General features: G+C 42.6%; 1 protein-coding gene across 2 annotated transcripts; it reads left to right on the top strand.

The window, feature by feature from the left end:
- The first annotated feature begins 591 nt into the window (after positions 1-591).
- LOC110530517 (afadin- and alpha-actinin-binding protein) lies at positions 592-23,892 on the top strand. 2 transcript variants are annotated; one of them, XM_036986169.1, is made up of 14 exons: positions 592-832; positions 7,919-8,037; positions 8,205-8,377; positions 8,615-8,827; positions 9,109-9,219; positions 9,453-9,588; positions 9,758-9,833; positions 9,962-10,049; positions 10,895-11,042; positions 13,366-13,505; positions 16,028-16,204; positions 20,591-20,708; positions 20,826-20,976; positions 22,260-23,892. In XM_036986169.1, the coding sequence occupies exons 3-14, from the start codon at positions 8,276-8,278 to the stop codon at positions 22,411-22,413; spliced, it is 1,614 nt and encodes a 537-aa protein (XP_036842064.1). In that variant the 5' UTR covers positions 592-832; positions 7,919-8,037; positions 8,205-8,275; the 3' UTR covers positions 22,414-23,892. The 2 variants fall into 2 exon arrangements, with proteins under 2 accessions (XP_036842064.1, XP_021469345.2); XM_021613670.2 differs by having other exon boundaries at positions 601-832; positions 9,962-10,181.
- Positions 23,893-26,485: the final 2,593 nt, after the last annotated feature.

The following is a 26,485-nucleotide window of genomic DNA, read 5'->3' as shown; positions in this document are numbered from 1 at the left end:
AGATGTTTCCATTTCACAATAACAGCACTTACAGTTTACCTGGGCAGCTCTAGCAGAGCAGAAATTAACTGACTTGTTGGAAAGATGCCATCCTATGACTGTGCCAAGTTGAAAGTCACAGAGCTCTTCAGTAAGGCCGTTCTACTGCCAATGTTTGAAGATTGCATGGCTGTGTACTACATTTTATACGCCTGTCAGCAACAGCTGAAATAGCCGTATATATAATGTATAATCACTCATAGGGAGGATAAATGCACCCGACAGCATTCCTAATTTGCAAAAATGTCCATAGATCCTCCAACTCTGAAGTCACCCCATTGAAGTTGACATTTAAAACGTTAAGGGTAAGGGATTCCATTTTTTTATTTAACCTTTATTTAACTTGGCAAGTCAGTTAAGAACACATTCTTATTTACAATGACGGGTTAAGATAAAGGTTATGGTTATATGGTTAGTGTAGGGGTTAAAGTCGGGGTTTAGGGTAGGGACTTCCCAAGGATCACAGATAGCCCTAACCTTTGGATAAATAGTCCGTCAGAGAACGACGGTTGTGCACATGATCCAATACAGTGGACTGATACTGGTTGCTTGACAACGCGCCCGCCAATGACGGTGGTGTTTGTTTTGAAGCCAAGAAGAGGAGGACTTTAAAAAAAATCTACCATGCCAATGTGGGCTAATATGGCATTCACGGTTAAGAACTACTTAGTTAGCTAACTATAGCTCGATAGAGACGGATTTCACTTATTTAATAAAAACTATTGTAGCCTTCTGGAATTGGCAGGCAGGCTAAGCAATATAATCCCTCACTCCACGTCGGACCCAAAATCAAGTGAGTATCCACACTAAATTAACGCCGGCACCCAGCTATGGGGAGTTACAGAGAGTCTTAGCTAGTTCGCTACAAAAATATTTTGCAACGTTTCATCAAAACCTAGCTAGCTGCTAGTACTCCAGCAGCTAACTATATATACTGTAGTAGCTTTCTACCTGGCTAGCTAGGTAAACCAGCCAGGTCAACAACGCAAACGGAACAAATTAGCGAACGTTAATAGTAGTTTACAGAGTTAACTTTTAGCTAACGTTAATCAAACTTTAGATGACGCCAACTTAATTTGCTAGCTAGTTAACGTTATCTCGCTAAGTGTTTACATGCGAGTGTGACAACGTTTTCAACTGAGCCTCCTGTTTATTGATCTCACTTGCAGCATCTCAAAAAAATTATAAGAAAATATAGTTTGGTGTGTTGATACTAACGTTAGGCTATAACGGTATACTCACACAATGTCTGCTATTGTCAACACTAAAATGTTTGCTTCTTGTCAGTTGCCTGCTCTTATTGGAATCAGATTTATTTTGGGACGTAACTAACTAATACAGACTCTCAATGTTGTGTCCCAAAGCTAAATTCAGATGGAGGCACATTGAGTGGATGTGGCTCTGTAACTCCCCTGTTTTGGTTAAGCGTGACATAGGGAAACACTAACTCCCATTTAAATTGAATGCAGATAAGAGACCAATGCAGCCTGGTTAAATGGATAAGGACACCACATAGCTTCTGCCACTGTGGCTCGATTTACCCTCTACTCCAGTGCTATCACATGCAGCAGCAGCGGTGTGTGGGTAAAATCACTGAGGAAGCCAAGCCAGTATTAAAAACAATATTACAACCTATGTTGTGATAACTGTTTGCTCCCATTCAAACATCACCGTGATAAACAATAAGGCATGTAAATAAGTCAGTGGTTGAATAAATTTAACTACATATACGTTTGTTTCATCACAAAACAGGCGAGCAACATCTGCTCTGTGAAGTCCACAAAGCAAATATTATACAATGAACAAAAATATAAACACATGTAGTGTTGATCCTCATGAGCTGAAATAAAAGATCCCAGAAATGTTCCATATGCATAAAAAGCTTATTTCTCAAACAAATTGCTGAAATTTGTTTACAACCCTGTTAGTGAGAATTTCTACTTTGCCAAGATATTCCATCCACCGGACAGGTGTGGCATGATCATTACATGTGCAGTTTTGTCATACAACACAATGCCACAGAAGTCTCAAGTTTTGAGGGAGTGTGCAATTGGCATTCTGACTGCAGGAATGTCCACCAGTGCTGTTACTAGAGAATTTAATGTTCTCTACCATAAGCTGCCTCAAAGTCATTTTAAGGAATTTGGCACAGCCTCTGCTATTGGGCTCCTGAGTGGCGCAGTGGTCTAAGGCACTGCATCTCAGTGTCCCTGATTCAAATCCAGGCTGTATCACATCCGGCCGTGACTGGGAGTCCCTTAGGGCGGAGGACAATTCGCCCCTGTGTCGTCCGGGTTTGAATGAAATTGTACTAAAAATAATAATAATTTAGTACCATTTCAACTTTAAACATGATCAAATCATATGCTTAGTTTAGTACACTGAAAACAAACATAGAGACCAAAAACTATTCAGTCCAATGTTGCTAAATATCATGTGGCTGTCCATGGTACTGGTCTCTACCTCTGTGTGTGCCTACTTGTAAACTAGTTGACCGCCAATGCCATTCTCTCTCATGTTGGCAAAATGGTTTATGGCTCTGTAATAGAGGTCGACCGATTAATCGGAATGGCCGATTGAAATGGGCCCTAATTAAGTTTTCATAACAATCGGAAATCAGTATTTTTGGCGACGATGTAAAAATAAGTAAATACATTTTAAAAAAAATATATATATATATATATATGTATGTATGTATGTATGTATGTATGTATGTATGTATGTATGTATGTATGTATGTATGTATGTATGTATGTGTATTTATTTATCTAGGAAAGTCAGTGAAGAACACATTATTTTCAATGACTGCCTAGGAACAGTGGGTTAACTGCCTTGTTCAGGGGCAGAACGACAGATTTTCACCTTGTCAGCTCGGGGGATCCAATCTTGCAACCTTACAGTAAACTAGTCCAATGCAATAATGACCTGCCTCTCTCTCATTGCACTCCACAAGGAGACTGCCTGTTACGCGAATGCAGTAAGCCAAGGTAAGTTGCTAGCTAGCATTAAACTTATCTTATAAAAAACAATCAATCATAATCACTAGTTAACTACACATGGTTGATGATATTATCTAGCGTGTCCTGCGTTGCATATAATCTGACTGAGCATACAAGTATCTAAGTATCTGACTGAGCGGTGGTAGGCAGAAGCAGGCGCGTAAACATTCATTCAAACAGCACTTTCGTGCATTTTGCCAGCAGCTCTTGTTTGTGCGTCAAGCATTGCGCTGTGTATCAACTCCCAAGATGAGGCTGGTGTAACCGAAGTGAAATGGCTAGCTAGTTACCACGCGCTAATAGTGTTTCAAACGTCACTCGCTCTGAGCCTTCTAGTAGTTGTTCCCCTTGCTCTGCGTGGGTAACGCTGCTTCAATGGTGGCTGTTGTCGTTGTGTTGCTGGTTCGAGCCCAGGGAGGAGCGAGGAGAGGGATGGAAGCTATACTGTTACACTGGCAATACTAAAGTGCCTATAAGAACATCCAATAGTCAAAGGTTAATGAAATACAAATGGTATAGAGGGAAATAGTCCTATAATAACTACAACCTAAACGTCTTACCTGGGAATATTGAAGACTCATGTTAAAAGGAACCACCAGCTTTCTTATGTTCTGAGCAAGGAACTGAAACTTTAGCTTTCTTACATGGCACATATTGCACTTTTACTTTCTTCTCCAACACTTTGTTTTTGCATTATTTAAACCAAATTGAACATGGGGGGGGGGGGGGGGTTTGCTGCTCCCACACAACCCACAGTTGAGCTCCGCTCAATGCTGATTCTTTTATTTAAAAAATGTATCAAGGGAAGCCAAATGCTTGCTGGCATCAGTCAATCAAATTCTACAGCTACAATGTCGCTCTTTTTGTCCAGACAGCATTAGATACATGGGCTACACATACTGAGACAGAGGAGTGCTGTTTCCCTCGTGCGGTTAATTTCTCTGGTGAGATCCAGCCACTTGCTAATTGATGGAAAATGATAAAAACACTTATTCGTCAAATATTTGTGAAAGCCTGGGTTTCCTTTGGCATCCACAAATACATGCCACTGATCACGTGTTGCCCAAGGCTATCAAAACAGTCCAGTCTACAATGGAATGCACACCATGTTTAAACAGAGCACAATAACTGCACCGGGGCCTATTTTTTTTAAGTGTAGTTACGAGAGTGTAGAATGTGGTTCGGCTTGTTGCACCAGGAAAGTCTTAGGATCATATTATAGTCAAAGGGATCTGACAAATGGAAGGATCATACTGAGGCCCACTTGAATAATGTGTCTGTAGTTGTCTATAGTTTGTTAAAGCCCTTTTTCTCAATCTTAGCATTTTGAATTCCGTGACATTGTTAAACCTTGCACACATCACACAGGTGTGTGTGTGCCTAAAAGCCTCCCTCTGGCATACAGTCAAACACACAAGCCCAGAGATGGCCACCTCGCTTCGCGTTCCTAGGAAACTATGCAGTATTTTGTTTTTGTGTTATTTCTTACATTGTTACCCCAGGAAATCTTAGGTTTTATTACATACAGTCGGGAGGAACTATTGGATATAAGAGCAACGTCAACTCACCAACATTACGACCAGGAATACGACTTTCCCGAAGCGGATCCGCTGTTTGGTCCACCACCCAGGACAATGGATCGGATCCCAGCCGCCGACCCAAAACAACGGCGCTGCAGAAGGGGCAGACGGCGCAGTCTTCTGGTCAGGCTCCGTAGATGGGCACATCGCGCACCGCTCCCGAGCATACTACTCACCGATGTCCAGTCTCTTGACAACAAGGTAGACGAAATCCGAGCAAGAGTAGCCTTCCAGAGAGACATCAGAGATTGTAACTTTCTTTGTTTCACGGAAACATGGCTCACTCTGGATACGTCATCGGAGTCGGTACAGCTACCTGGCTTCTTCACGCATCACACCGACAGAAACAAACCTCTCTAGTAAGAAGAAGGGCGGGGGTGTATGATTAACGAGACGTGGTGTGATCATAACAACATACAGGAACTCAAGTCCTTTTGTTCACCTGACCTAGAATTCCTCACAATAAAATGCCGACTGCATTATCTACCAAGAGAATTCTCTTAGATTATAATCAGTTGTGTATATCCCCCTCCAGGCAGACACATCGACGGCCCTGAAATAACTTCATTTGACTCTATGTAAACTGGAAACCACATATCCTGAGGCTGCATTTATTGTTGCTGGGGATTTTAACAAGGCTTATCTGAAAACAAGGCTCCCTAAATTTTGTCAGCTTATCGAATGCGCAACCCGGGCTGGCGCAACCCTGGATCATTGTTATTCTAACTTCCACGACGCATATAAAGCCCTCCCCTCCTTTCGGAAAATCTGACCACAACTCTATTTTGCCTATAGACAGAAACTAAAACAGGAAGCGCTCGGGTCTGTTCAACGCTGGTCCGACCAATCAGATTCCACGCTTCAAGATTGCTTCGATCACGTGGACTGGGATATGTTCCGCATAGCGCCGGGCAATAACATTGATGAATACGCTGATTTGGTGAGCGAGTTTATTAGCAAGTAAATCAGTGATGTTGTACCCACAGCGTCTATTAAAACGTTCCCCAACCAGAAACTGTGTATTGATGGCAGCATTGGCACAAAACTGAAAGCGCGAACCACTGCTTTTAATCAGGGCAAGGTGACCGGAAACATGACCGAATACAAACAGTGTAGCTATTCCCTCCAAGGCAATCAAACAAGCTATGCGTCAGTATAGAGACAAAGTAGAGTCGCACTTCAACGGCTCAGACATGCGGTATGTGGCAGGGTCTACAGTCAATCAGGGTCTACAGTCAATCACGGACTACAAAAGGAAAACCAGCCCTGTTGCAGACCACGATGTCTTGCTCCCAGACAAACTAAACAACTTCTTTGCTCGCTTTGAGGACAATACAGTGCCACTAACACAGCCCGCTACCAAAACCTGCGGGCTCTCCTTCACTGCAGCCAACGTGAGTAAAACACTTAAGTGTCAACCCTCACAAGGCTGCCGGCCCAGACGGCATCCCCAGCCGCGTCCTCAGAGCATGCGCAGACCAGCTGGCTGGTGTGTTTACTGACACATTCAATCAATCCTTATCCCAGTCTGCTGTTCCCACATGCTTCAAGATGGCCAGCATTGTTCCTGTTCCCAAGAAAGCAAAGGTAACAGCTAAATTACTATCGCCCCGTAGCACTCACTTCCTTCATGAATTGCTTTGAGAGACTAGTCAAGGACCACCCTATCACCTCCACCCTACCTGACACCCTAGACCCACTCCAATTTGCTTACTGCGCTAATAGGTCCACAGACGACACAATCGCAATCACTTTGCCCTAACCCATCTGGACAAGAGGAATAGCTATGTAAGAATGCTATTTGTCGACTACCGCTCAGCATTTAACACCATAGTACCTTCAACACGCCCTGTGAAACTGGGTCCTGGACTTCCTGATTGACCGCCCCCAGGTGGTGAGGGTAGGTAACATCTCCACCCCGCTGATCCTCATCACTGGGGCCCCACAAGGGTGCGTTCTGAGACCTCTCCTGTACCCCCTGTTCACCCATGATTGCGTGGCCATGCACGCCTCCAACTCAATCATCAAGTTTGCAGACGACACTACAGTGGTAGGCTTGATTACCAACAACGATGAGACAGCCTACAGGGAGGAGGGGAGGGCCCTTGGAGTGTGGTGTCAGGAAAATAACCTTACACTCAATGTCAGCAAAACAAAGGAGATGATCGTGGACTTCAGGAAACAGCAGAGGGAGCAGCCCCCATCCACATCGACGGGACAGTAGTGGAGAAGGTGGAAAATTTTAAGTTCCTCGGCGTACACATCACAGACAAACTGAAATGGTCCACCCACACAGACAGCGCGGTGAAGGCGGCGCAGCAGCGCCTCTTCAACCTCAGGAGGCTGAAGAAATTCGGCTTGTCACCAAAAACACTCTCAAACTTTTACAGATGCACAATCGAGAGCATCCTGTCGGGCTGTATCACCGCCTGGTACGGCAACTGCTCCGCCCACAACCGTAAGGCTCTCCAAGAGGGTAGTGAGATCTGCACAAAGCATCACTGGGGGCGAACTACCTGCCCTCAAGGACACCTACACCACCTGATGTCACAGGAAGGCCAAAAAGATCATCAGAGACAACAACCACCCGACCCACTGCCTGTTCACCCCGCTATCATCCAGAAGGCGATGTCAGTACAGGCGCATCAAAGCGGGGACCGAGAGACTGAAAGAAGCTGTTTATCTCAAGGTCATCAGACTTAAACAGCCATCACTAACATTGAGTGGCTGCTGCCAGCATCCTGACTCATCTCTAGCCACTTTAATAATGAAAAAATGTATGTAATAAATGTATCACTAGCCACTTTAAACAATGCCACTTTATATAATGTTAAATACCCTACATTACTTATCTCATATGTATATACTGTACTCTATACCATTTACTGCATCTTGCCTATTCCGTTCGGCTGTTGCTCATTCATATATTTTTATGGACATATTCTTATTCATTCCTTTACACGTGTGTGTGTGATATAAGGTAGTTGTTGTGAAATTGTTAGGTTAGATTACTGCATGCTCGGAACTAGAAGCAAAAGCATTTCGCTACACTCGCATTAACATCTGCTAACCATGTGTAAGTGACAAATAAAATTTGATTTGAAGTTAACATGCAAACCCTCTTTGCTCAAGCTCAAAGTATCACTACAGTCCAGTGTAACGGCCAAGGCCTGAAAGCCCGTCCCATGCTGGCACGTCACACAGATGACGGTTAATCCTGCATGGTGTTGAAGAATCGACCCAGATTATCCTGCATTAGACGCTTATGTCATTGGCTTGCTGCTTGATGCTCTATTTCAGGATTCTGTTCCAGTGAGGGAAGCCTCCAGTTGGTCTCTCACAGATGATCTCCCTACTATCTTGACGCTGTGTTGGCATGGAAAACTGGTGGACTTCAGCAACTATAGAGCCATCAATAGGTAAGTTAATTCAAATGGCGTCTCTGGGGGGGGAATTGTTTGTTTGATTTTATGGGATGCATTTTTGTTACCTAATTTTAGAACGTTTTAAACCTCCTAGTCAGCCAGTCTGAGTCAACTCTTAATGTATCAATTGGTTGTTCTCTGCATTTCCCTACTATGTTTAGAAACCCATGAGCTCTCCGGCATAGCAAGAATGACGATGTTCCCCTCGTAGCATCATAACAACCTTCCTACAATGCACTCCTCCACCATGCCACTGTCCAAGAGTTCCTACAATGTGTTAAGTGCCTTCTGCACTGAGGACAATGTTCCCCGGTGTATCTCTTACATTAATCAGGTACTGAACCATTGAAATGGCTATTATTTAGGTTACATTTAGAATATCAATACTTTCCCAATACTCTGAAGGTCGCATTGTGTAATGTGCTGCTTGCTTGTTTATATAGCCAGGTATCACTATTCTTCTTCACTACTTGATTTGAGGTTTTGTGTATCTGAAGCTTCATTTATCTCATGCACTGAATCCTCTTAGTGCTAACCTATTTGTCTGCCCTCTTTTTGGGACCTTGTACAGGAGATGGACTCTCTGGGGTTCTCCTCTGCATGTATTGAGGCCAGCTCACCAGAGGTAAGCGGGGGGCTGAACACTGTGCCAGCCCTGAACAGCATGTATGAGCTGCTCCAGATGCAGCGCCGCAGCCAACACAGCCTGCAGGAGCAGGAGGCGGAGAGTCTGAAGAGCTCCAGCGCCCTGGAATACCTGCAGATCACCAACTCCAGACTCAAGGTCAGGCTGTCTTTCCCATACATCGTTTTCCAGACAGGGTGCATATTGTCAATAGAAAGCTAGGTTGGGGCACCTATAGAATGATAGGAGAAACACTGAGACGGGAGTTTACCGCAACAACACTGACACTCATTTTACTATGTTTCCGATGTACAGTACATTGTCCTTGGGTGAAAGGTGCTTGCTTACTGCTTATAGGAGAACTTAGTCTTAGTCAAGATGAGCACATACACTAGACTATATAATGTTGACATTACATGTACATTTGTGTTTGTTCCCAGGATCAGCTGGAGCTCTCTAAAAGAGAGACGTCAGGACTGCACGAGGCAGAGAGGCAGCTGCAACTCAAAATCAAGACTCTGCAGAACTGCCTTAAAACAGAAAAAGATGAGGTAGACTTTGTAATACAATTGTTAATCATTACATTCTATATTTAATGATATGCTTATTTAACTGCAATCATCCATGGGAAATGTAGTTTCAGTGTGTGAGCCTGTCGTGGGTCGTGTTCAGTAGGGCACACCGTAGCAAAGCATTATGCAACGGGAAATTGTGTTCATGTTGGACAAGTTCAGGTAGTACTTCCCCGTTTCAAAATGTTTTCTCCCTACTGAACACACCCCAGGTGCAGAAGCTCCAGAGCATCATCGCCAGCAGATCCTCTCAGTACAGCCATGATGCCAAGAGGAAGGAGAGGGAGAGCACCAAACTCAAAGAACGCCTCAACCAGCTACTGGTGGAAAAGAGGGATAAGAAACTTGGTAGGGGTGCTGGACCACGTTCTCAAGACATAGTTTCCTCCTCCTTATTCCAAAGGTTGTTGGAAATGTGGATCTTTGCAACCAAGTATCTTAAAAATTAAAAATAAACACCCATGAAAAACGATCTGTCTTTATAAAAAGTCCCTCATTTTCTTTTTATCTCTACTAGCGATTGACGTATTGAACTACTTGGGACGGGCTGATGGGAAGAGAAGCCAATGGAAGACTGGAAAGGTCGAGGCCAGGTAGCAATACTCCTCAAACTGAACCATGTCTGTTTTTAAGTGCATTAATCAACTCTTGATGCAACAAATCCTACATGGCTTTGGAGAAGCCACTTTGATGGGTGTGTGTTTATTTGCCATTATTGTAGACATGAGGGGGAGATGTACAGGTCCCTGCTGAGTGACTATGAGGTTCGTCATAGAGCCCTGATGCTGGAGAACGTTGAGCTGAAGAAGGTGCTGCAGCAGATGAAGTGGGAGATGGTGTCTATACTGAGTCCTAGTCCTAGGAAACCATGCTCCAGCTTCAGAGACCATGTGGAAGACAGCCTAGAACTGAGTACCAGAAGTCCCCTACGTGACAGTACAGTGAGCTCCAAAAGTATTGGGACAGTGACACATTTTAAATAAGAATAGAATGTTTCTAAACTTCTACATTATTGTGGATGTTACCATGATTACGGAATTCATCTTGAATAATGATTGAGAAAGTAATTATCATATCTGCAATCATGGTAGCATCCACATGAATGTAGAATTGTTTAGAAACATTCTATTCTTATTTACAATAAAAGGGACTCCAAAATGACATGTTATTTACCATTCATTTATATTGGGCACAAAATAATCTGAAACACAACCAAAACAAACAGCAAATGCATCCAACAAGTTTGTAGTGACAATCTTCATCTAATCATTGCATGCTAGGAATTTGGGAACAAATACTAAACTTTTGACTACTAATATAAATGTGATTTGTTCAAATTATTTTAGTCCCCTATGATGGACTTTGTACAAAAAGTGTTGTAATTTCTAAATGGTTCACCTGATATGTATGAAGAAAAAAAACGTGAATTAAAAATGTCTGCACTTGAACCTTATAGCCGTTGTATAATTTCAAATCCAAAGTGTTGGAGTACAGAGCCAAAACATTAAGATGTATCGCTGTCCCAAAACTTTTGGAGCTCACTGTAGATGCAAGACCTAATACATTTTGATAATACTCTTACAAGATCTCTAAGCACTTTACATTACGTATGGGAGTGACATCTGGTTAACATTGTTCATTGTTGTGCCTTCAGGCCGGCTCAGACAGGGATAAGGAGGTTGGCGACTGCAGTAGAGAGACCCTGGACCAGTCATGTGAACACGCCCGGGAGCAGCTGACCAATAGCATCCGGCAGCAATGGAGGAGACTGAAGAGCCACATGGAGAAACTGGACAGCCAGGGTACAGACATCATCACATCACCCATATTACCAAAGAAGTTAACCACTTATTGTTATCAATGGTGTTCTCTGGGAATTAACTGGTGTTGTACAGTGCCTTGCGAAAGTATTCGGCCCCCTTAAACTTTGCGACCTTTTGCCACATTTCAGGCATCAAACATAAAGATATAAAACTGTATTTTTTTGTGAAGAATCAACAACAAGTGGGACACAATCATGAAGTGGAACGACATTTATTGGATATTTCAAACTTTTTTAACAAATCAAAAACTGAAAAATTGGGCGCGCAAAATTATTCAGCCCCTTTACTTTCAGTGCAGCAAACTCTCTCCAGAAGTTCAGTGAGGATCTCTGAATGATCCAATGTTGACCTAAATGACTAATGATTATAAATACAATCCACCTGTGTGTAATCAAGTCTCCGTATAAATGCACCTGCACTGTGATAGTCTCAGAGGTCCGTTAAAAGCGTAGAGAGCATCATGAAGAACAAGGAACACACCAGGCAGGTCCGAGATACTGTTGTGAAGAAGTTTAAAGCCGGATTTGGATACAAAAATATTTCCCAAGCTTTAAACATCCCAAGGAGCACTGTGCAAGCGATAATATTGAAATGGAAGGAGTATCAGACCACTGCAAATCTACCAAGACCTGGCCGTCCCTCTAAACTTTCAGCTCATACAAGGAGAAGACTGATCAGAGATGCAGCCAAAGTCAAAGTCCAGACCTGAATCCAATCGAGAATCTGTGGAAAGAACTGAAAACTGCTGTTCACAAATGTTCTCCATCCAACCTCACTGAGCTCGAGCTGTTTTGCAAGGAGGAATGGAAAAAATGTTCAGTCTCTCGATGTGCAAAACTGATAGAGGCATACCCCAAGCGACTTACAGCTGTAATCGCAGCAAAAGGTGGCGCTACAAAGTATTAACTGAAGGGGGCTGAATAATTTTGCACGCCCAATTTTTCAGTTTTTGATTTGTTAAAAAAGTTTGAAATATCCAATAAATGTCGTTCCACTTCATGATTGTGTCCCACTTGTTGTTGATTCTTCACAAAAAAATACAGTTTTATATCTTTATGTTTGAAGCCTGAATTGTGGCAAAAGGTCGCAAAGTTCAAGGGGGCCGAATACTTTCGCAAGGCACTGTACACTTCTGACCCACTGGAAATGTGTTGGAAGGAAATAAAAGCTTAAATAAATCATTCTCTCTAATATTATTCTGACATTTCACGTTCTTTAAAATTAGGTGGTGATCCTAACTGACCTAAGATAGGACATTTTTACTAGGATTAAATGTCAGGAATTGTGAAACGGATTTTAAATGTATTTGGCTAAGGTGTATGTAAACTTCCGATATCAACTGTATTTATTTTACCCTTTGAACTCAACTTCCTTCTCAAACACATTGTTTCTGTAGGGCCTGGTTACCCATAACTTGTTTACTTCAAAACATTGAAGTCTTTCATATTACCCACACGTGTAAAAATTGCTACTCAACTAGCAATTCACTTCTATGCAAAAAGGTTTCACAAAAAGGACTCACGTTTTTTTAGAGGACTTGAATCCCTATAATAGAGATTTAACAAACCTAGAGCAAAGGACCCAAACCTTGTACATCACAATGTGTATCACTCATTGCATGCACTAATTTTAACCTAATTTGGTTCTTTTTAAATGATCTCGGTCTAGACTCACCCAACAATATGTTAGCAGTCAATCAGGAGATTAAGAGTTGAATCCCGTGGGTTGTGCTCAGCCCTCTCTTTCCATGTATAAACACAGTTGAGTTTTTCCGTGTTCAAGACCAATTCATTCGCGTCGAGGCACCGAGTGTTAGCAGTTGATGTTACTCTTCAATAACAGACCCCAAAGCAAATCAGGGGGAGAAAAATTGGTTTATTCAAAGAGGATAAATCAGATCTGTCCTCAGTGATTCTCTGCACAGAACAAAGGGACCGGATGTAGTTTTATAACCCTAGCCTGTGGTTGACCAATTAGAAGTCCTTGCAATAAAACTGGGCCAATGGCCAAATAACAAGTATCCTGTTTCAGGCTCACTGCCTTTACAAATTCCTCACGTGTCTCTGACCCATTGATCATTAATTCCCTATTACAGGAAAAACTACTGTTTCCATTGATTGTTAGTACTCTTGACCTTTAGTCCTCTGCATTGTGTATTTATCTTCCAAATATTCTTACATGTAGGTACTGTACATGACAATCAATTTAAAATCACTACCAGTACTGTTGCATTTGAAACTGTTCTGCTGCCAAAACATTCTATATTTCTTCACCGTTGATCAGAATGTGTTGTTGTCATCAGCCTCCCTGGTGCAGCAGAGCCAGCAGCGTGCTGGTAAAGAGCTGGTCCCCAGACAGATCCATGAGGAGGAGATGGAGAGGATGAGACTGGAGGTCCAGCAGTGTAAAGATTTCATCCAGACACAGCAGCAGCTCCTACAGGTTAGTAAGACCCACATCACAACCCAAGGCTCTCTTTTCAAACCGAGCTACAAATATCTATAGTACATCTAGTTTTGCCTTGAATTTGAGCCTTACTAATCTTGTTCCCAGACACTTACGACCAAATGCGTGAAGGGTCTGGTGGACCAACGCGTCGAACTTGGCCTTCGTTAGAGAATACAGAAAGGGCGGGAGAACGTCCTGTTGCATATGAATTGGCTTAATCTACCTACCAATCATCTCCCATAACACCTTCCCCCTAATCCTCCCCTGTATGCTAGCACACCACAAGCACAGAGCCACACCTTGCAGTCGTGTCATTCGCTAAAATTAAAGTGACACTTTACTCAGTAAGGTCACTCCCACTAAGGCCAACTTTGAACCATTGATGTACCAGGGGTGTAATCATTAGTTCAAACATTTTTGCAACTAAAATCACATTTCAATCAAATGTATTTATAAAGCCCTTATCAGCTGATGTCACAAAGTGCTGTACAGAAACCCAGCCTAAAACCCCAAACAGCTAGCAATGCAGGTGTAGATGCACGGTGGCTAGGAAAAAGGCCAGAACCTAGGAAGAAACCTAGAGAGGAACCAGGCTGAGGGGTGGCCAGTTCTCTTTTGGCTGTGCCGGGTGGCGATTATAACAGAACTTGGCCAAGATGTTCAAATGTTCATAGATGACCAGCAGGGTCAAATAATAATAATCACAGTGGTTGGCGAGGGTGCAGCAAGTCAGCACCTCAGGAGTAAATGTCAGTTTGCTTTTCATTGCCGATTTAAAAAAAAATTTTTTTTTTTATCTCTCCTTCTACTGCTCCTGCTGTCTCTACAGAGTTGAAAACAGCAGGTCTGGGTAAGGTAGCACGTCCGGTGAACAGGTTCCATAGCCGCAGGCAGAGCAGTTGAAACTGAAGCAGCAGCATGACCAGGTGGACTGGGGACAGCAAGGAGCCATCAGGGTAGATAGTCCTGAGGCATGGTCCTAGAGCTCAGGTCCTCAGAGAGAGCGAATTAGAGAGAGCATACTTAATTTAACACAGGACACCGGATAAGACAGGAGCAATACTCTAGATATAAGACTGATCCTAGCCCCCCCGACAAACTATTGCAGCCTAAATACTGGAGGCTGAGACTGGAGGGGTCGGGAGACACTGGCCCTGTCCGAAGATACCCCCTGGACAGGGCCAAACAGGCAGGATATTACCCCACCCACTTTGCCAAAGCACAGCCCCCACACCAATAGAGGGATATCTTCAACCACCAACTTACCATCCTGAGACAAGGCCGAGGATAGCCCACAAAGATCTCCCCCATGGTTCAACCCAAGGGTGGGCGCCAACCCGGACAGGAAGATCACGTCAGTGACTCAACCCACTCAAATGATGGATCCCTCCTAGGGATGGCATGGAAGAGCACCAGTAAGCTAGTGACTCAGCCCCTGTAATAGGGTTTGAGGCAGAGAATCCCAGTGGAGAGAGGGGAACCGGCCAGGCAGAGACAGCAAAGGTGGTTCGTTGCTCCAGTGCCCTTCCATTCACCGTTCACCTTCACACTCCTGGGCCATACTACACTCAACCTACTGAAGAGATGAGTCTTCAATAAAGACTTAAAGGTTGAGACAGAGTCTGCGTCTCACATGGTTAGGCAGACCATTCCATAAAAATGGAGCTCTATAGGAAAAAGCCCTGCCTCCAGCTTTTTGCTTAGAAATTCTAGGGACAATGAGGCCTGCGTCTTGTGACCGTAGCGTACGTGTAGGTATGTACGGCAGGACCAAATCTGAAAGCTAGGTAATGCTTTGTAGGTTAGCAGTAAAACCGTAATCAGCAATGCCTTGACAGGAAGCCAGTGTAAGGAGGCTAGCACTGGAGTAATATGATCAAATGTTGGGGTTCTAGTCAAGAGTGCTAAACATGGCTGCTAGAAAAACTGAAGTTTATTTAATGCTTTATCCGGGTAGCCAGAAAGTAGAGCATTGCAGTAGTCTAACCTAGAAATGACCAAAGCATGGATACATTTTTCTGCATCATTTTTGGACAAAGTTTCAGATTTTTGCAATGTTACATCGATGGAAAAAGCTATCCTTGAAACAGTCTTGATATGTTCGTCAAAAGAGCGATCAAGGTCCAGAGTAACGCCGAGGTCCTTCAGTTTTATTTGAGATGACTGTACAACCATCAAGATTAATTGTCAGTCAACAGAAGATATCTTTGTTTCTTGGGACCTAGAACTAGCATCTCTGTTTTGTCTTATGTCTGAAACACAGGCTTACAGGTAGGGCAATTTTGGGGCTTCACTAAATGAGTTAGTATTGGACAAATTCAGGTAGGTCCCTCCATTTCATTAGCTTCTGTTTAGGAAAGGTTTTGCAACAGAGTTGGTGTAATGAATATGCCCCAGACGTATGTGCTGTGTGCAATGCCCTGCGGATGAGGTTAGTCTAATAGACACTTACAGGAGTTATTCAGTCAAATGTTAGGTCTGTTTCCTCTTCCTTGTGTTTGTCCGTGTGTGAGCAGCAGCAGTTAAACTCTCCCTGCTATGATGATGAGACTGCTGCTCTTCTGAATGACTGCTACACTCTGGAGGAGAAGGAGCGTCTCAAAGAGGAGTGGAGGCTCTTTGATGAGCAAAGGAGGAACTTTGAGAGGGAGAGGGAGAACTTCACTGAAGCTGCCATTCGCCTCGGATATGAGGTATCCATTTTGGTTTTTGGAAAGTTCTCGAGATGGAAGAATTATATTTGGCCAAGATGTGTCACTTAAAGGCCCAGTACAGTCAAATTAATTTTTTCCTGTGTTGTATGTATATCCATACTAAACTCAGCAAAAAATAAACATTCATTTTTCAGGACCCTGTCTTTAAAAGATAATTAGTAAAAATCAAAATAACTTCACAGCTCTTCATTGTAAAGGGTTTATACACTGCTTGTTCAATGAACCATAAACAATTAATGAATGTGCACCTGTGGAACGGTCATTAAGACACTAACAGCTTACAGACGGTAGGCAATTTAGGTCACAGTTATGAAAACTTTGGACACTAAAGAGGCCTTTCTACTGACTCTGGAAAAACACCAAAAGAAAAATGCTCAGGGTCCCTACTCATCTGTGTCAACATGCCTCATCTGTGTCAACGTGCCAAGGAGGCATGAGAACTGCAGATGTGGCCAGGGAAATAAATGACAATGTCCGTACTGTGAGACGCCTAAGACAGCGCTACAAGGAGACAGGATGGACAGCTGATCGTCCTCACAGTGGCAGACCACGTAACACCTGCACAGGATTTGGTACATCCGAACAGTACACCTGCGGGACGGGTACAGGATGGCAACAACAACTGCCCGAGTTACACCAGGAACGCACAATCCCTCCATCAGTGCCTAGACTGTTCACAATAGGCTGAGAGAGGCTGGACTGAGGGCTTGTAGGCCTATTGTAAGGCAGGTCCTCACCAGACATCACCGGCAACAACGCCGCCTATGGGCACAAACCCACCGTCGCTGGACCAGACAGGACTGGCAAAAAGTGCCCTTCACTGACAAGTCACGGTTTTGTCTCACCAGGGGTGATGGTCGGATTTGCGTTTATCGTCGAAGGAATGAACCTTACACCAAGGCCTGTACTCTGGAGCGGGATCGATTTGGAGGTGGAGGAGCCGTCATGGTCTAGGGCCGTGTGTCACAGCATCATCGGACTGAGCTTGGCAGGCAACCTCAATGCTGTGCGTTACAGGGAAGACATCCTCCTCCCTCATGTGGTACCCTTCCTGCAGGCTCATCCTGACATGACCCTCCAGCATGACAATGCCACCAGCCCTACTGCTCGTTCTGTGCGTGACTTCCTGCAAGACAGGAATGTCAGTGTTCTGACATTTCCAGCGACGAGCCTGGATCTCAATCCCTCAATCCCAATTGGTCCAGCGTCGTCCGGGTTAGGGAGGGTTTGGCCAGCAGGGATATCCTTGTTTCATTGTGCACTAGCGACTCCTGTGGCGGGCCGGGCGCAGTACACGCTGACCAGGTCGCCAGGTGTACGGTGTTTCCTCCGACACATTGGTGCGGCTAGCTTCCGGGTTGGATGTGCGTTGTGTCAAGAAGCAGTGCGGCTAGGTTGGGTTGTGTTTCAGAGGACACATGGCTCTCAACCTTCGCCTCTCCCGAGTCCGCACGGGAGTTGCAGCGTTGAGACAAGACTGTAACTACTACCAATTGGATACCACGAAATTGGGGAGAAAAAAGGGCTAAAAAAAAAGAACTGGTAAATCTGGCGCAGTCCATGAGGAGGAGATGCACTGCAGTACTTAATGCAGCTGGTGGCCACACCAGATACTGACTGTTACTTTTGATTTTGACCCCCCCCCCCCTGTTCAGGGACACATTATTCCATTTCTGTTAGTCACATGTCTGTGGAACTTGTTCAGTTTGTCTCATGAATCTTGTGTAAATATTTGTATGAACATGTTAAGTTTGCTGAAAATAAACGCTGACCGTGAGAGGAGGTTTCTTTTTTGCTGAGTTGATGAGGTTGAAATCTGGGCTGTGGCGGTCAATACATGTTGTCCGCTGGTGATTGTCAAGCAAATAACTGACTGTTAATTAACCTCTCTGGGATACTCTAGTGTCCCACCTGGCCAAAAGCCAGTGAAAATGCAGAGCGCCAAATTCAAATAAATTACTATAAAAATCGAACTTTCATGAAATCACACATGTAAGATACCAAATTAAAGCTACACTTGTTGTGACTCCAGCCAACATATCAGATTTCAAAAAGACTTTTCGGCGAAAGCAAACAATGCTATTATCTTAGGATAGCACCTCCGTAAACAAAGCGAAAGCATATTTCAACCCTGCAGGCTCGACACAAATCGCAGAAATAAAAATATAAATCATGCCTTACTTTTGCCGAGCTTCTTTTGTTGGCCCTCCAATATGTCCCATAAACATCACAAGTGGTCCTTTTTCTTCGATTAATTCCGTCGATATATATATATATATATATATATATATATATATATATATATATATATATATATATATATATATATATATATATATATATCCAAAATGTGAATTTATTTGGCGCGTTTGATCCAGAAAAACTCCGGTTCCAACTTGCGCAATGTGACTACAAAATATTTCAAAAGTTACCTGTAAACTTTGCCAAAACATTTCAAACTACTTTTGTAATACAACTTTAGGTATTTTTTAAAAGTAAATAATCAATAAAATTGATGACTGGATGATCTGTGTTCAATACGGGAAGAAGGCAAACTGACGCTACATTTCTGGTCACGCACCTCTATCAGTACACTTGAAGTGACCCTTGTTTTGAACAGCGCTGCTTCATTACACAAAGGAAAAACCTCAACCAATTTCTAAAGACTGGTGACATCCAGTGGAAGCGGTAGGAAGTACAAGAAGGTCCCTTAGAAATCTGGATTCCCAATGAAATCTCATTGAAAACCTAAAAAACCTAACCTAACCTAAAAAAAAAAAAAATCTGAATGTTTGTCCTCGGGGTTTCGCTTGCTACATAAGTTCTGTTATACTCACAGACAAGATTCAAACCGTTTTAGAAACTTCAGTGTTTTCTATCCAAACCTACTAATAGTATGCATATCTTCTGGGGATGAGTAGCAGGCAGTTGGATTTGGGCATGCATTTCATCCGGACATGAAAATACTTCCCACTGTCACCAAGAAGTTACCAAACACATTTAGCATCTCCTGGCTTCCACACATAGCTTACAAGCCACTTATGCAGACCTTTGGAACAGTTAAAACATTTTAAAAGTCTAATAAATCCATGTAATATAACCTACACCATCACAATAAATTACTTTATTTTAGACAGGTTTAAAGAAGCATGATATGAAGAAAATGTATATTTCAGAAGAACAGAATAACATTGTCCTGATCTGGCTATGCCAAATGGCTGTGGGCTCCACTAGTTAATTTAGCAGACACAATTAGCTTAGAATTCCTTGGCATTATAGTATGAATAATACAATTGAGCATGGCTGAATAAAATATAAATAATATTTTTTCAGTGACTTGAGGGAGTGCACACATGCAGCTATTGTGTTGAGCGGTTAACCAAAGGTATGCTTAATTGAGTTAATGTAACTTTAGTAGTTCTACAAACGTTGGGCTATATATCTTGATTTTTCATACATTGTAAGGTTGCATGATGCGACTCTAATGAGGATTTGAAAAAAAGTAGCTTGAAAGGCATAAGCTCTGATTTTGTTTTTAGTGCAGGCTGTTCATACTTCATCAGTCTCTCATTCACAATTTGACAAGCAATTGATAATGTATTGAATTCCCCAGCGGCATCCCATTTGTGTGGCCGTAATGTAAAGAGAAGCAATGTGCTTAATATTAAGAAAGTTGAGAAATAATTATAGTAGGCCTAGCCTATAGAAGCTGTTGTGATCCTTTTTTTATTAGTCCATCATTTGGATTTCTCACAATTGCATAGCCTATAGAAATGTTGCGCAACATGAGCTCATGGGCTCTTGTGTTTTGATTCGATTTTCGATAGCATTTGCATTGACGTCAGAGTGATAAGAGGGACAATAGAGTGCTGAGTACCAGGCAGATAGTAAGTTTGGTAGGCTACTAATGGCCATCTGCAGCATCGGAGCTTGGAAAAGCCTAATTACCGTGACAAAATGGTCAAGTGGAATTGAACTGCCATCTTGACTCGTGACCGCTGGTGTGGCAGTGATACGGCCACTTAACAGCCCTAGTTGGAATAATACTGTAAAATTGTGATGCCCTTTTAGTGTAAGAGCTGTTTGAAAAGGCCACCTGAAATTTCTGCCTGTTTTGGTAGGATGGTGTAATCACCAGGTAATAAATTACTTAATAAACCAATAAAAGTTTCAAAACTCTGCCAATAACAGCTAGTTTTCAGTTTTCCACTCCTTACTCAGACCACACAGACAGTCCTAGCAAAAATCTTGCTTGAGAAATTGTTCTTTTTGACCATTTTTAATAATTGAGTGAACATTTTTTTTAAGTCTGCATTGGAACTTTAACTGCTTCTTATCCCTGTTTTGTCAATTTTGTTTTCATAGAAAAAAGCTTTCGAGGAAGACCGTGCCTCGTGGCTCAAGAATCAGTTCTTGAACATGACTCCATTTGTGGACCGAAAAAGACATTCTGCATCAGAAACTCAACATGCCTTATCAACTAGTACGCCGTATATTTATGCTGCAGTATTTAAAAATAATAATTTTTAAAAGTACATTAATATTCTAATGTGTGGTTTGTTTTATGCATGGTTGGTCATTATTGTGTTTTCCTTTGTAGGTAGTGAGCCCGATATGAGGATCCCCTCCACTCCAGCCAGGCTGACCAAATCACGGACGTACGCTACGTTCTCCACTCCTAAAGCTATCGCTGGCATGCCCTCCACAGCTGATCTCTACCACACACTACGCCTCATACCAGACAGCAGCAGGTGCTCCATCCCAGCTTGCTATTGTCATAGGCAGTCATTTGAAGTTTTTGACACGTGTTTCAAGTTTTATTAGTTGTATATATGGGATACGCATGGTATACATCGTCCAATAAAATTATTACTAGTAACGAATGTATAGTAAATGGCTCAGTACAACAGAATAAACTGTGATAAATCACATGACATTTAAATCAGTGTCTTAAACCAGTGCTGGGAAGTAAATCAATAGAATATTGATCATCACAAATCAGATTTGTTTTTGGTTGCACGTGTAATTGCGGTTGTAGCGAAATGCTTGTGTCCCTAGTTCCAATAATGCAGTACTATCTAACAATACACACATCTAAAGTAAAAAATGGAATTAAGATATATAGAAACATTAGTACCAGCAACTCTGTAGTGACCGACGACAGACCGCGCTTCAACACTCGGTGGTCCTGTTCTGTGAGGTTGTGTGGCCTACTACTTTGCGGCTGAGCCATTGTTGGTCCTAGACATTTCCACTTCACAATAACAGCACTTAATTGACCGGGAAGCTCTAGCAGGGCAGAAATTTGACCCACTAACTTGTTGGAAAGGTGGAATCCTATGACTGTGCCACGTTGAAAGTCGCTGAGCTCTTCAGTAAGGCCATTTTACTGCCAATGCTTGTCTATGGAGATTGCATGACTGTGGTAAAACCAGTATATAAACATTATTAAAGTGATCAGCGTTCCATGTTTATGTACAGAAGGCAGCAGCCTCTAAGGTGCAGGGATGAGTAACCAGGTGGTAGCCGGCTAGACAGTGACTAAGTTCAGGGCAGGGTACTTGGTGGAGGCCAGCTAGTGATGGCTATTTAGCTTTGATGAACCTGTACTGATCTCGCCTTCTAGATGATAGCGGGGTGAACAGGTGACTGAGGTCCTTGATGATCTTCTTGGCCTTCCTGTGACACTGGGTGCTGTAGATGTCCTGAAGGGCAGGCAGTGTGCTCTCGGTGATGCGTTGGGCTGACCACACCACCCTCTGGAGAGCCCAGGGTTGCAGTAATACAGCCCAACGGGATGCTCTCAATGGTGCATCTGTATAACTGTGTGCGGGTCTTGGGGGCAAAGCCAAATGTCTTCAGTCTCCTAAGGTTGAAGAGGTGCTATTGTGCCTTCACCACACTGTGTGAGTGGACAATTTCAGATTGTCAGCGATTTGTACTCCGAAGAACTTGAAGCTTTTCACCTTCTCCGCTGTAAGGCTCTCTTTCTGTGTGGTTTGTGATCAACCCTTGTTTGTGCTTTATTCCTCAGCTCTTCCAGAGGCAGTTCAAAACGAGGGAGCTGGCAGGAGTCCAACACCATCCATAGTAGAGAAGATTCTCGGGTCAGGTCCAGGGACAGATACGGAGGTGGAGACTGCTGCAGTATCTTCTCGCTAGGGTTAGAGGAAAACAGCCTCACCTGAAGACACTCCAGTGACATTTATATTACTGTGGACTCAACAGACCCCTCAGATGGCAGTCCAAGGCCGTGTTCATTAGGCACCAAACAGAAGAAAATGTAATTTAACGGAAGGGCTTCCTGGATTTGTCCAATATGTCCCACTCATTTTTGTTTTCTGTTGTGGGCCCTAATGAACATGACCCATGTTTCAACACCACCACTGTCTCAGGACGAACAGTGGTACATCGTTGTTCACCAAAACTCGATTGAATCAGAACTTTAATGAACATGTAGATTTGTTTTTTTCTTTATTTTAGATTTTTACTGAGTAAAGCATCTCCAAGTCTGAGTGTGAAGTGGCAGCCAAACCTTGATTGGGGTAAATCAGGGTTCTGCTAATACCAATTCGGTGCCTTTTTTAGATAAGTTACTTGGTCAACAAATTTGTCACAATTTTAACATTCTATCATAAATGGCACATGTTCAACTTTTTTTTAACACGTTTTCCCATCAAGAGGTGTTGAATCTACAAATGATTATAGTAAGTGCTTATTAAGTTCCCAATATAGTAACAAGGTTGACGATGTCATCCTAAATCAGCCATTAATGTCCTTGTGACAGGGGGAATGGAAGTTCGTGGTGTGCAACAGGGAGTGGCAATTGAATGCAAGCTTCACCATTTTTTTATTAAAACATTTTCTAGCCTGTATCTATGGGTAGCAGGGTTGACTTATGCTCGACCTGCTCAGTTTCACTACAAAACACCAGAAAATGGCCAAAAAGAATAGAACCAGCTCACCTGCTTTTACAGTATGATTTGACTATTAGATGTTCAATGTTTCCTTAGAATAAAAAAGGATTAGTTTCATTAAAACGAGCTCAGTTCATGTAACAGGGTTGACCTTAAAATGGGGATAGATAAATGAATCACTAATCAGTGAAATAAATAATCTTCAGAAATGGCTGTCAAAGCAACAAAACTAGGGCTTTACAATGATGGTGAAATGTTGGTTAAAATCTTCCTAGAAGTCACTGAGGGTGCATGGAGGGACATATCAAAATGCTGAATTTTGGCACTTTAGCAGGTCTTTACTCATTAAAAATATTCTCCATGAAAGAGAACTTCATTTAATATAACAAACTTCTAAAATACAATATTGGTGCACAATTTCTATTTAAACAGAAAATCCACTCAAACGATATTTCTGTATTTTTTTTTTGTCATTAGTCGCATGTTTTATATGGGCCCCAAAATGTTTTGCATGTCAGCAGTCAAGTTTTCAAGATATTGGACTTTCAAGAGATGCAAAAGGCACTTTTTTGTGGAACGAACCAGATATTTTCCGAAAATGTGCGAAAAGCTATCAATAGGCCTAGTCCTGAATGTTTACACATAGTTTTCACTCCAGATCATTAATATTATTTTAATTAACTTTATAATGTTTAATGTTAAGTGATATGCTGCTCTGAAACTGCAATAAATGTATTTATTTTAAACTGACATCTCTACTACATCTTGTGCTTGGTGTTTAGCACCCCTTAGCGGTTCATGATGGGAGTCATGAAGATGGCACCATACTGTATGGCTGCAGTCTTGTGATTCTTTTTTTGCACTAAATGTATCCGTGATAACTTTTGAACATCACATTGTCAGTTACTAACCTCAATTCTGGCTTCAACTTTGACTCATCTGCTCTGGGCTCTTTTTTTTTTTTAAATGTATTTTACCTTTATTTAACTAGGCAAGTCAGTTAAGAACAAATTCTTATTTTCAATGACGGCCTAGGAACAGTGGGTTAACTGCCTGTTCAGGGGCAGAACGACAGATTTGTACCTTGTCAGCTCGGGGGTTTGAACTAGTCCAACGCTCTAACCACTAGGCTAGTAGTAATTCCGACCACATTTTCGGGCTACACGAGGAATGGCCGGCGAAAGAGGCAGGAGAAGGAGCCCTGGCGAGATTAAGGGAAAACTGGCCACCTCTTCCCACCAATCTTTTGGCCAATAGATCATCTTGATAATAAGATGGATGACCTCCAATTGCGAATTTGCTTTCAATGGGACTGGTAACTACAATAGTCTCTGCTTTTCTGAAACATGGCTTTCGGACAGATGCCTCGCATGGTTATCCAACCCTAAATTCATTGGGACATGGATTCTACAAGCTGTCAAGAGTTTCACAGGGATGCTTGCCCATGTTGACTCCAATGCTTCCCCCAGTTGTCAAGTTGGCTGGATGTCCTTTGGGTGGTGGACCATTCATGATACACATGGGAAACTGTTGCCCGTGGAAAAACCCAGTAGAGTTGCGGTCACTTGAGACAAACCGGTGTGCCTGGCACATACTACCATACCCTGTTCAAAGGCACTTAAATATTTTGTCTTGCAGATTCACCAGCTGAATGGCACAAATACACGATCCATGTCTGTCTCAAGGCTTAAAAATCATTCTTTAACCTACCCTTCATCTACACTGATTTTCAAGTGGATTTAACAAGTTACATCAACAAGGGATCATAGCTTTCACCTGGTCACTCTCATGGAAAGAGCAGGTGTTAATGTTTTGTATATTCCTCAGGACAAGAAAAACAAGCTGTCACTGAACAAGCTGTACAAGACTATAAACAAGCAGGAAACCATGCACGCGGAGGCTGCTTTTCTGGTTGCTGCGGAATTCAAATCGACAGCATCATTAAGACGTGATGCCTCTACTTCCATCCACACGTCTCCTTCGTCACTAGTGGCGATAAAGTCCTAGACCACTGTTATTCTACCCGCAAGCATATAAGGCCTCCCTTTGGTAAATCAGATTGATTCTATCCTAAATTTCTTTGAAAATGTTTGACATTTTTGCTAATTCCTTAAATGAAATACAGATCTAATTCACAAGTATTCACACCCCTGAGTTATTAATTTGTAGAAGCAGCTTTGGCAGCGATCACGGCCTTGTCATCTTGGGTATGTCTATCATCTTTGCATATCTGGATTTGGGGATTTTCTTCCTTTTTAATTTTTTTTTTTTGTTAAGTTTCCATGAGGCGGCGCACAATTCTCCCAGCGTCGTTCAAGTTAGGGGAGGGTTTGGCCGTCTGGAATTTTCTTGTCCCATTGCGCTCTAGCGGCGACTCCATATGGCAGGTCGGGCGCCTGCAAGCTGACTTCGGTTGCTAACTGGATGGTGCTTCCTCTGACATTGGAGCGGCTGGCTTACGGGTTAAGCGCACAGTGTCTTTGGTAGTGTTTCAGAGTATGCATGGCTCTCCACCTTCACCTTTCCTGAGTCCGTAGGGGAGTTGCAGCGATGGGACAAGACTAACTACCAATTGGATATCATGCAATTGTAGAGGAAAGGTTAAAAGTACCCAAAAAATTGAAATATCAAGCTCTGCTGTTCACCACTGCTCTTTCCATAGATTTTCCATGGGATTCAAGTCTGGGCCACTCCAGGGCTTCCACATACTTGTTCTGATGCTATTCCAACATTGCTTTTGCAGTATGCCACAATCTTTTGCCATATGATCTCAAGAGTCTTCCACGTGCCTTTCCCATAGAGCCCAGACTGGTGAAGTGCTGTAAACAATATTGTCCTTCTGGCAGGTTCCCCCATCTCAGCCAAGGACCTCTAGTTATGTCAGTGGTCATTGGGTTCCTGGTCATCTTCCTGACCAAGGTCCTTCGTGCCCGGTTGCTCATTTTTTGGGACGGCCAGCTTAAGACAGTCGAGGTAGTTCCATATTTTTCCATTTCCCAATGATTGAGAACAAGGTGCTCTTGGAGATGTTCAACACGGTTTCATACACTTCCACAGATCTACAGTGCCTTCAGACCGTATTCAGACCCCTTGACTTTTCCACATTTTTGTTATTTTACAGCATTATTCTAAAATTGCTGAGATTTTTTTTCTTTCATCCGTCTACACTTTTAAAAAAAAATGTTTTGCAAATGTATTTAAAAAGTGTGTGTGTGAAATGTGTGTGTAACCTTTTGCTATGAGACTTGAAATTGAGCTCTGGTGCATTCTGTTTCCATTGTTCATCCTTCAGCTGTTTCTACAACATGATTAGAGTCCACCTGTGGTAAATTACATTGATTGG

The sequence above is a fragment of the Oncorhynchus mykiss genome, chromosome 8, assembly GCF_013265735.2.
Source record: "Oncorhynchus mykiss isolate Arlee chromosome 8, USDA_OmykA_1.1, whole genome shotgun sequence".
NCBI classification, from domain to species: Eukaryota; Metazoa; Chordata; class Actinopteri; order Salmoniformes; family Salmonidae; genus Oncorhynchus; species Oncorhynchus mykiss.
The sequence above is the reverse complement of the archived record's forward strand: the minus strand, read 5'-3'. Positions and strand labels throughout refer to the sequence as shown.